The 11,950-nt window shown below is 36.8% G+C and overlaps 1 protein-coding gene across 1 annotated transcript; it reads left to right on the top strand.

The window, feature by feature from the left end:
• The first annotated feature begins 377 nt into the window (after window positions 1-377).
• Window positions 378-9,946, top strand: LOC113037659 (5-hydroxytryptamine receptor 1F-like). The gene is made up of 2 exons (XM_026232134.1): window positions 378-573; window positions 8,535-9,946. The coding sequence occupies exon 2, from the start codon at window positions 8,555-8,557 to the stop codon at window positions 9,668-9,670; it is 1,116 nt and encodes a 371-aa protein (XP_026087919.1). The 5' UTR covers window positions 378-573; window positions 8,535-8,554; the 3' UTR covers window positions 9,671-9,946.
• The last annotated feature ends 2,004 nt before the right edge of the window (window positions 9,947-11,950 follow it).

The following is an 11,950-nucleotide window of genomic DNA, read 5'->3' as shown; positions in this document are numbered from 1 at the left end:
TGACTATCTGAGCTTCACTGCGGTTACATAACCACTAGATTGTAGGTTTCCTGGCTGAAAAATGAATCATAGCCTATTGAACCACCCTGGAGGACCTTGGATAACATCCTCCAATCCTCCACAGGACCTAATGATCACTAAAACACAGATATCTCTTCTTATCATGTTATGTTCAAATACACTGTCAATGTGTTTAGGGCGCTAATAGCAAATCCCTTAGCTGACAAAACTTCAAAAGTTTAAAAAAGACGAATAAAAAGTAGTAGAAAAATGAAACTTAAAAAAAAATGAGGTGTTCGCTAAACTTGACTCAGTGTAGTTGCTGAGTAACTCTTCGCTCGATCATAAAGCAGTGTCTCCCTCTCATTAAGCACCTGTCAGGCGCTCTCGCCGCGCGCAGCTCCCACGCAGTAGACGAATCGCACGCGCTCTAGTCAGGAGGACCGAAGCACAGCAGTCGCGCGCAGCTCCGAGCACCGACGTTCCCGGACGCGCATTCCCATCAGTTGTAGGGAATTCTTTATCCAGGGAATTCGTGCTGAAGCGAAGACTTCCTCTTTGGAATCACTAAGCGTAAGTACTTAAGACAAATGACCAAATACGGTTTCGACCACCAGTTTGTTGAAGTGTGTTTGTGTCTTGTGAAGGTTAATGGAAATATAGGCTACTGTTTTGTGTTTATGAGTGTTTCTGTGTTTGATACAGACAGAGGAAAATGTGTAGATATTTAAATTATTATTATTATTATTATTATTATTATTATTATTGCATTTATTGATAATTATTATTAATATTGATGCAGACATCTATCTATCTATCTATCTATCTATCTATCTATCTATCTATCTATCTATCTATCTATCTATCTATCTATCTATCTATCTATCTATCTATCTGTCTTTCTGTCTGTTTGTCTGTCTGTCTGTCTGTCTGCCTGTCTATATTCAGTAGATCTTTCTAAATACCTTCTGGTCCAATTTTAACTATTGTTGGTATATAATCAATATATAATTGTTAGCAATTTTTATGCTCACATATGTATCCATTAAGATATGTTATTTCATTATTTAATATAGATCTATTTATAAATATTGTATAATTGATTGTTTATTTTAAATAATTATTTATATTGGGATGCCATATGGGTTGCCCTAGAATATATGAATAGTTTTGTTGTTGTTGTTGTTGTTTTTTGGCAAAATTAAACTTGCTTTCATTATGTATACTTTTATCAAATATTTAATCAAATAAATAATATGTTAACATTTTTATAAATAAATACAACTACATAAAATTAAATTACATGATATGCATTGAAATAGGTACAGTAAGAGGAAGTATTTTTGTGGGACCCCACAAATCTGACATTTTATCAGCTGGAAAAAAAACAACATTTAGAAGAGTATTTAGCACACCAGGAACACCACAAATTACTCCTCCAGAAAACAATAAAGATGTAGTATAGAGACAGAATGATTTATCATCATGTCTTTGAAAATATAAACAATGCTGCTAATGCTGTAATAATAATAATAATAATTTATATATATATATATATATATATATATATATATATATATATATATATATATATATATATATATATATAAATTATTATTTATAGGGCTGTATATATATATATATATATATATATATATATATATATATATATAATAAAACAGCCTGGGGCTGAATGCATGATTTTTTTTTATGTTTTAATTTTATTTCTAATAAAAATACCTATCTGTAGTATATAAGAATACAAATTATGATTGCTAATTTGTCTCAGACATTTGTTTGTAGGTTTTGAAGATGTATGTATGCCGTATGAAGCCTGATGTATGCTGTGCATATTGATAGACTAAGCGCCATCCTCATCTTTGCCTGTCCTGACCCTTCGGCCTATCCAGGTGCCCTACGTTCTCTCATATTTTATTCAGGACCAGTCAGGTACATTTTGTTCCTTATACTTCAACCATGTGCATACAGGGCCATTTGTAAAAGATATTGATTGCAATTTGCCTGACTGTTAAATAAAATAGTTTTAAAAGATGTGATGATAATCATTATAATAGAATGATACTTTAATTGACACTGATTTTCAAAATAAAGAGCTTCAAAAGATGTTGATAATTCTAATTCTAATTCTAAGATTCTGATAGCTAGTTGACTGCCTGTTCAAAATAAAAAAGTTCCAAAAGTTGATGATGATGATACTAATCTTATTGAAAATGTATAATATAAGATAATATAAATATAAAGAATTATCCCTTCATTAAAAAGATGTGCATTTATGGTAGTTTTCTTTATATGACTAGGCATGACAGTTTATATAGCTGGTGGTGGAGTGATACTGCAGGTACATACAAAATGTCAAACAGATATTCACGGGGCTGATAAAATGAGGCATGATGGTAGGTATCATTCTGACCACGTATCCTAGATTTTTGATATCTAACTAGTAGAACACTCCTCTCTCTTGCTTCCTGAAGATATCAATCACCAGCAGACACTGTATTGGCACAACATGACTGACATTTAGTTCTCATTAATTCACTGAATGCACACCCAATGGAGATTCAGTTAGTGGATGAAGAACAGAGTTTAGATAGTGTGACCGTGTGCATGTAGTGAATTATGAAATGAAATGAAATGAAATATCCCGTGAGCCAGGCAAACAGTGAAATTAAAATCAAATGAAATTCCTTCGAAGATGCAAAATAATTGCTCCAAACTCTTATGGGGAGCTTTTGGTGTGCAAATAAATGAGTTTGAATGAGGGGGGGGGACTTGTTTATTTTTATTTATTTCATTTGTCATCAGCTGATATCTTCTAATATTGCAGTAAGTATGTGGAGATGTATAATGAAACATTTAATTGCTTTGGGGTGTCTGTTTTACTATTTGTCTCCACCGTAATGAATATGTTACAAATAGTTGGCCTGGGCCGTTTTTATGTGCTTTGAACCCAGGATATGTAAATATGCTTGGACATTTAGGCTAAAAAGCTATGTAACACAAACATCTGAATACCTAATGAATGGGCTTTGATTTCCCCCCCACCAAAATCCACTGACCATGAGCTGATGTAACCATCAGCAAATCTTATTTAGCACCTCACACACTCCAGCTAATTGGACGTCATTGAGAACCGGCAGCTACGCAAATTTAGGTAATTACATCTGCTTTGTTCCTGAAGGTGAAGGACAAGACTGTGTTTGATGCGCTTCCAGCTCATTTCAGAAGAGTTTGTCATCATTGATTGAGGCCATGTGGTCAGACAGCCTGAAATGATGATATTGTGATCATTCCCATAAAGATTTGTGTCCAGAGGCATTCCATCTGTTGACTTACATCTGAAACAAGATCATATGACACCTGCAGGTGACACAGGTGGCCCTATGTGTACAAACATTCATACCATGGCTTCAATTAGCAGGTTTTACAGAGAGTCCCAATGGTTTGAACATTGGTCTGTTTCTTACAAACATGCAGTGTTTCATGTCATGACATTAATTGATGGACTGGAGTCTTATAGATTACTTGTGGATTATTGTTATGTTTTTATCAGCTGTTTGGACTCTCATTCTGATGGCACCCATTAAATGGATCCATTGGTTAACAAGTATGAAGTAATGCACTTTTTTTTCCCCAAAATGACAGTTTACAGCTAAATTTCATTTTTGGGTGAAATATTCCTTTAAGAGCATCACCAGTCCAACACCCAGAAGGATTTTTGGCACAGCCAGTGCTGAAAGTTTGAGAAGGACAGATCTTCAGTTATTCTGCATCTGGCAATGTGTTCTGATATCTCTCCATGACAGTCTGTTGTTGTTTTTTTCTCTGAAGTAGAGATTGCAAAAAAAAATCACACAACCTCTTGAGACTTGTTGCATAAGATTTATGTAGTCTACTCCAAGGCACAGTTCTATATTTTGGTTAAAAATGAGTAAGTCCTGAGTGAAATTCCTACTTCCAGATGGTTACATCAGACAATGGGATGAATCAAACTTAATATGTAAACCTTTCTTAGTGGGGAATTGGAATTCGGTATAGATATTTCAAATGGATGCTATTTAATTTTTTAATGGTGGGTACAGTTTTATTGCGAATAATTCATTGCTGCATTCTATTCAAAAAAAATTTCCCCCAGTAATCTTTAATCTAAATTTCTTCCTCTAAAACGACTTTGTTTTTCCATTCATGTCAATAGGGAGAGCCAAACATGCTAGTTTACACTCCCCTTTATTACCAGCTGCATGACATTAAACTAATGCAGCACATGACTGTGAGAAGCTGGGGGTTCCTTAAAGCCGTTCATTTGAATTCAATTAAATATTGTGCTTTGTTATGCTCATTTAATGAAAGGCTGAAAAATACTGGGAAATACATTTTACAAAGTGTCTATTACACTAACTGCAAATAGTCCATCTTGATGGCGAAAGCAATTTACATGAACTCTGGCCACCAGTTTCTGCTTGAGCCAGACAAAACTAACAAAGAAACCAGTGGAGAGTAAGGAGTTAGTTGTTGACGTGACCGATTCGAGTTTGAATTTGGACTTTTCTGATCACATTCTTCTTCTCTTTTTCCTCCATCACATGCTTATCATGTATTTAATGTGGTATTCTAAGCATTAATTGTGCAGTCTGGCAGATCGACATAAAAATAGTAATATATTAACATGAAGGATTTTTCCGTATTCATAATTTTTATTATTATTATATATTATTATTTGTATTTCTTTTACAGGTTGTATTTTTTCACTTCATTGTGTTTAAGGGTTCAAGAAAATGTCCATAAAATGAATAATTTCCTCACAGAAATCACCTTTACTGAACCGTAGGTTCAATCTGATTAGGGTTAGATTTAGGAATAGAGACAAGTAAGTTCCCAGTAAGGCAGCATCCATTTATAATTCTTTATAAATATTCTCTGAATATATTGAATACTGTTTCATTATTTACCGTAAATAAAGTGTAATCTAGCACTATTTGCGATAATGCAAATGGAATCTTACTACTATTTATATATAGTACTACTTAGTACACTTATTGTAAATAAAATAATGCAGGTAGCCTCAGTACAAACAGCCTCTGTCTAAATCATAGCATATCATCCAGCCCCAATAGTCAGGTAGTCAGGCATTATCTGAGTGCATTTATTATACTTTAAAAAGGGATAAGAAGTGGTGAGGTGCCAGCAAGAAATCAAATGTGACCCTATTTACTCTTTTAATACACAGTGCATGTGTTATTGTGCATGATCCATTTGCTTCGGCATCTTTTATCAGAATGTAATAACTTGCTCTGAAATGACTTTCCTTTTCAGCTGTTTTCATTAATCCCGTTTACTTTACAGCACCTCCTCTCCGACCACCTGCTTCACAACCATTTCTCATGATCCAATCCAATCAAAAACTGATCAAATAAAGTCTCGCCCTACATTTTTTAAATTTCCTTTTTCACTGCATTGAATGCTAAAAACCTTCATTCAGAGCATCCACACTTGAAAATACATTGAAAACAATACACCATATTCCATATCTTCTCTATACATCCACCACTAACACACAACATATGTGTTTGTTTTTGATTTCCTAATTTACACTAGGACCATGTGTCAAGGCTGATGAATCCGTAGCAGCAGCAAAAACAGTGACAAATCTGCAGCACCATATTAGTGCTCAGTGAATTAACAAAGTAGGTCATTTGGGAGGGAACTGTGAGACATTTCAACGCTTTTATATTCACTGAAACTTTTCGCAATTACCTTTGGTCTTTTGAGATTCTCTGAGGAATGCAATAGCCATCTAACAGGTAACCCAGGCAGGGATTTGAACGTCTTCAAGGCATATCACATATGCAAATATTTTAATAGAGTGTAAATCAAGAAATTATGTGTGTGTGATACACAGGCCCTATTGCCTGCACACCAAGAGTGGATCGTGTGATTTGTTTTCTTTAGCAGAATATTGCTTTTATCTTCTATATTTGTTGAGACATAATCATTTTCTGAAACAAAAAGGTCTGGTGTCTTGTTTTACATACTCAATTCAAAGTTCATGTTTTATATTACTGTGAGTGAGTCTTCAAATGCATGAATGTAAAGAAAGTTGGATAAACTTGAGTGTTTATTTATTTTGTATTTTTTTTGTACATATGCTAATCTGATATTCAGATTAACCTGCACTTTGTTCAAAAACCTTGTGAGCTGCCTCTGTTGGCAGCACTTTAAAGCATTTTAAGTGCATGAATGTTGTTCCAAAAGGTAGGCAGCATAATTATACCACCTCCTAAGATACCTTATTTTGGCCTGATTCCAAGGCAGCTTCAGCTGCAATCCCAAAATGCATTATCGCGCTTTGCTGGGGTGTGTTTGCCAAAAGCATTGTTAGCTTAATATGGTCGCAATTAGTGCCATTGTTAGCAGCATAGTTAACCTGATTTGTGTTTCCTGAAACCATAGATCCAGCGAACATTCACAAATAGCACTGTAAAGTTATGTGGCTTTAGCTACAGCTCTTGATCTGTGGTTAAATTGCAGCTTTGATGACATGTACAGTTTGGACCCAAAAAATAGGTGTGAACCCTGTTAACCCTCGGGTTCGGAAATAAGGGTAAAAGCAAACTTATCAATGCGTTAGCTTAGCAACATGCTAATACCAGAGTCTGTTGGAAAGATTTTGAATCAAGGTTTCTGTGTGTTGTGTAAGGAGCATACCTGTATGATATTGCTGGTGCCTATGAAGAGCATTTTGTACTTTACTCTTTACCGACAGCAAGACAGCTCACTACGTTTTGGAATAGAGCCAGTGTTTAGAGCCAATGCATATATACAACTGTATTCATAGTGCCAATACAGGTTTGAATCTTGAAAATATTAGGGCAGAGTGCTAAAAGTGTTTAAACAACCTGATTAGAACAACAGTAAGAAGTGTGAAGTGCGGTTGGCAGGAGAAAATAGCTAGCTGGGATGGTCTTAATATGATCACACTGACTAGCATGGCTTGGCATTGACAGAGACAGGGTTGGCCATCTATTCCCAGCTTTATGAGCAGTCAGCGTGCTCACTGGTGTGCTTCCACTGCACTGTGAAAAATGAATCACCAAACTTGTGTGGCACGTAGAATGAAAGGACGGCGCCAGCCTCTCTCAGTGTTATCAGCATCTTACTGCCAGGCCAGATTACAGCTTCACCAGGAGTGACGCAAATAGTAAACATTTTAAGATGCTTTCATCTGGCTTGACATGCATAAGCATAAATCCTATTCCCACAAACAGAAAACTAAATAGTGATAAGTACCTTTTAAGTAATGTGCCCAGCATATTTTTAAACGTGCCGTGCAATGCTCATATACAATCCTTGAGCTCATATGAGGTGATAAATTTGGGCAAGGGTGCAAGCAAATTTGCCACCTTGAGAACTGCATAGCAAACTAAATGAGACAGACTGTTGCGCTAAATGGTGCCACAACTGGGGTACAGTCTTAATGAATTAAATACTTTTCACACAATGAATGTTGAAATTACATATATATATATATATATATATATATATATATATATATATATATATATATATATATATATATACAGTACAGACCAAAAGTTTGGACACACCTTCTCATTCAAAGAGTTTTCTTTATTTTCATGACTATAAAAAAATTGTAGAGTCACACTGAAGGCATCAAGGGCTATTTGACCAAGAAGGAGAGTGATGGGGTGCTGCGCCAGACCTGGCCTCCACAGTCACCGGACCTGAACCCAATCGAGATGGTTTAGGGGTGAGCTGGACCGCAGACAGAAGGCAAAAGGGCCAACAAGTGCTAAGCATCTCTCGGGGAACTCATTCAAGACTGTTGGAAGACCATTTCAGGTGACTACCTCTTGAAGCTCATCAAGAGAATGCCAAGAGTGTGCAAAGCAGTAATCAAAGCAAAGGTTACTTTGAAGAACCTAGAATATGACATATTTTCAGTTGTTTCACACTTTTTTGTTATGTATATAATTCAACATGTGTTAATTCATAGTTTTGATGCCTTCAGTGTGAATCTACAATTTTCATAGTCATGAAAATAAAGAAAACTCTTTGAATGAGAAGGTGTGTCCAAACTTTTGGTCTGTATATATATATATGAAGAGTTCAGAATAAATATATTTCATTCTTGGTTTCGATTATAGTGCTTAAACATGTCTTGAAATAATGAATGATGAAGGCATGCCTCCAGTTTTACTATGATCTTCTTATAAATAAAATCTGTTTTGAAATCTGTCTGCTAGACAAATACACATGGGAAATGCATTTAAAAAAATACCCACTGAAATAATGAGGTTATATAACAATTTCTCTGGAGTTGTGCCATGGTTTGACTGCTTTACTTGTGTTGACTTGAGGCTTGTGTTGGTAGTAAATATGCTTTTAATTTCACACTTCCTAATATCAGTCTAGATCACAAAGTCGGTGTGTGTGTGTGTTTTAACAGAAATGAGTTCTGCTCTTGGTCATACTGTTTCTTTATTCATTTCTTACAGGTCACAAGCGTACTTTCACCATGGATCCCATCAATTGTTCATCTGTGGATCTCTCTGATGTTCTGGCCAGCAGGATGAGTCCCAGTAAGATCCTCCTCTCCCTGACTCTCTCTATTCTGGCTGTGGCAACCACTGCCATCAACTCTTTGGTCATCACTGCTATTTTGATCACCCGCAAACTCCACCAACCTGCCAACTACCTCATCTGCTCTCTAGCTGTGACAGACCTCCTAGTAGCTGTTCTAGTGATGCCTGTCAGCATTGTGTACATTGCAGAAGAGACGTGGGTACTCGGTCCGATCGTGTGTCACCTGTGGTTGGGTGTGGATGTTACGTGCTGCACCTGCTCAATTTTACACTTAGCCGCCATTGCTCTTGATCGATACCGCGCCATTACCGACGCTGTGGCCTATTCCCAGAAACGCACGTATAAAAGAGCAATCATAACCATTTTTTCTCTGTGGACACTGTCTGTGCTGGTGTCTCTACCACCTTTAGTGTGGAGGAAATTCCCTGTGGAACACAAAGATAGGGAAAAGGAAGTCATGGACTGCTTGATCGAGCACGACCACGTGGCCTTCACAGTCTACTCCACTTTCGGAGCATTCTATATTCCACTGGCTCTCATTTTGATTCTTTACTACAAGATCTACAAGGCTGCGGAGATGCTGCGTAACCGTCGGGGGAGCAGCCGATTAGTGAAACAGACCGTGAGCAACGTCATAATTCCTGGAATGAGCTCTGATAAAGACATCGCCCTCAGTCCCGACACACTCTGCCCAGGCGAGAAGTCATTTTCCGACCCATCAACAGATGGGGAAAGGGTGCGTATTACTTCTTCATCAGGTGACCTCATCAAGATCCGCAGGAACCCAGGGGCCCGGGAGAGACAGGCGGCTTTTACTTTAGGACTGATCCTGGGAGCCTTCGTGATTTGTTGGTTACCGTTCTTCCTGAAGGAGGTGATTGTGAATATTTGCCCAACCTGCAGCACTTCCGCTGTGCTCGCAGATTTCCTCACCTGGCTTGGGTACCTCAATTCCCTTATCAATCCGCTAATATACACCATCTTTAACGAGGACTTTAAGAAAGCATTTAAAAGACTTCTGCCCCTCTGCTGCAGCAATATCCTGTGAAACTGACATGGGAGGGAAAGAAAAATATGTGGTTCAGGTGACAAAACTTTGAGTTGAAAGCTGCAAATAACAATGACTATCCCTCTGTAAACCAGTGCAAGAATTACACATCTTTCAAAGACATTTTATCTGTATATTGTTTTAAATGTACAATTCTAAATGTATAATATTAAAATCCTCATAAATTTGTAAATTAGGATTTCTGGAACACAAGTAAAGCAGATATAACCTTATATATATATAAATTCTGCTGGAATTGAAAGGTTCTATCTTGCAAAATATTAACTGAAGCAATCATTTTCAAGAAATACAAACGGTTTATTTATAATTTGTTTTAAAAATACATTTAGTGTTGCAACAGTGTCGACTTGCATGAAAAGGTATAAAATAAAATGCTTTGTATGAGATTTATTTAATATTTAATAAAAAAAAAAAATCATGTTCACAGTTCAAGTTAAGCATAAAGGCAGGTCACATGCATCATTTCAGTATCAACAGACAGAATACATTTAAATGGTAAAAGTAGGCTACCTAAAATCCTTTCACCCTGAGATTCTGGACAATCCATGGGTAATGTGGCCCAGCAATTGTTCCCGACTCGTTAGATTTTGGTTCATTCGCACTACCAGTGATTTCCCAGAATATGTGCATGTGTTCACACACAACCTGTAATGGTCCCGTAATGACATGTGACATCAGGATGTGATGTGTAATGTACAAGTTGAAATTGCTAGGCATGTTAACTTTCACTTAAGCTGGAAACGATCTCAGCTTCAGCACGGATAGTGAGGAACTAACTGATCTCTGCTTCATTCAATTTTGCACATACTTTTTCATCACAAACACTGATCTGACTTCAGAACACCTGGTAAAAGTGTTGCACAATAATATGCATCATCACTACAACACACCCTTTACACCATTGGTTCTGGTTTTTATTCACACTTTTATTTTCCAGGACCAACATGCAGTTTGAAAGGGGCTCATGACAAATAAAACAAATGAATCGGATCCATTATCACAAAAAACAAACAAACAAAAAAAAAGTACTCATCTGTCTGCTTATCCCTCGTGTGCGGCAGGCGAAGTCAACATCAGCACCAGTTGGTGTGCGTTTAGTAACACAGTGACTAATTGGATGCAGTACAGGCACACTTGGGTTTTGCTTTTAAACCAAACATACAGTTTACAGTTTTTAAAACCATTTTTTAATAAATTCATCATATCAAAGTCAGAATTACCTCCTTTATTAGGTTCACGAAGCGGTTGTCCATAAAATGCATTGCTGTTCTGTTGTAAGTAATCTTAAAGATTCCTAAACGCATCTACATTCAGAAGGACAAATAAAGTGGTTTTGCCTAGAAAAACACAGCATCTCCCTGACATGGCTGCTTCAACACTAACTGCGGTTACTGAAACCACGCCTTCTTATTTTGCTTGAACATTTGTAAGGCATTATGCAAATATTTCCACATAGTGATGTAGACATATGGGGGCGAGTTTGAATGAGCTAGAGAGAGAGATGTGGTTGACTCTTAAAGGAGTAGTTCATCGAAAAATGAAAATGATGTCATTAATAACTCACCCTCATGTCGTTCCAAACCCGTAAGACCTTCATTTATCTTTGGAACACAGTTTAAGATATTTTAGATTTAGTCCGAGAGCTCTCAGTCCCTCCATTGAAAGTGTATGCACGGTCTACTGTCCATGTGTAGAAAGGTAAGAAAAACATCTTCAAAGTAGTCCATGTGACATCAGAGGGTCAGTTAGAATATTTTGAAGCATCAAAAATACATTTTGGTCCAAAAATAGCAAAACTACAACTTAATTGAGCATTGTCTTTTCTTCTGTGACTGTTGTGAGAGAGCTCAAAACAAAGCAGTTTGTGAAATCCAGTTCGCGAACGAATAATTCGATGTAACTGGATCTTTTTGAACCAGTTCACCAAATCGAACTGAATTGTTTTAAACATTTTGTGTCTTCAATACGCATTAATCCACAAATGACTTAAGCTGTTAACCTTTTTAATGTGGCTGACACTCCCTCTGAGTTCAAACAAACCAATATCCCGGAGTAATTCATAAACAGTACACTGACTGAACTGCTGTGAAGAGAGAACTGAAGATGAACACCGAGCTGAGCCAGATAATGAACAACAGACTGGCTCATTCATGAGTCAGGAACTGTTTCTGTCAGACACATCCAATTCGAAAACCGAGGAGCTGATACTGCGCATGTGTGATTCAGTGTGAAGCAGACTAACACACAGAGCGTCTGAAC

Source organism: Carassius auratus, chromosome 1 (genome assembly GCF_003368295.1).
Source record: "Carassius auratus strain Wakin chromosome 1, ASM336829v1, whole genome shotgun sequence".
Classification (NCBI taxonomy): domain Eukaryota; kingdom Metazoa; phylum Chordata; class Actinopteri; order Cypriniformes; family Cyprinidae; genus Carassius; species Carassius auratus.
This window is presented reverse-complemented; position numbering and strand designations above follow the sequence as displayed.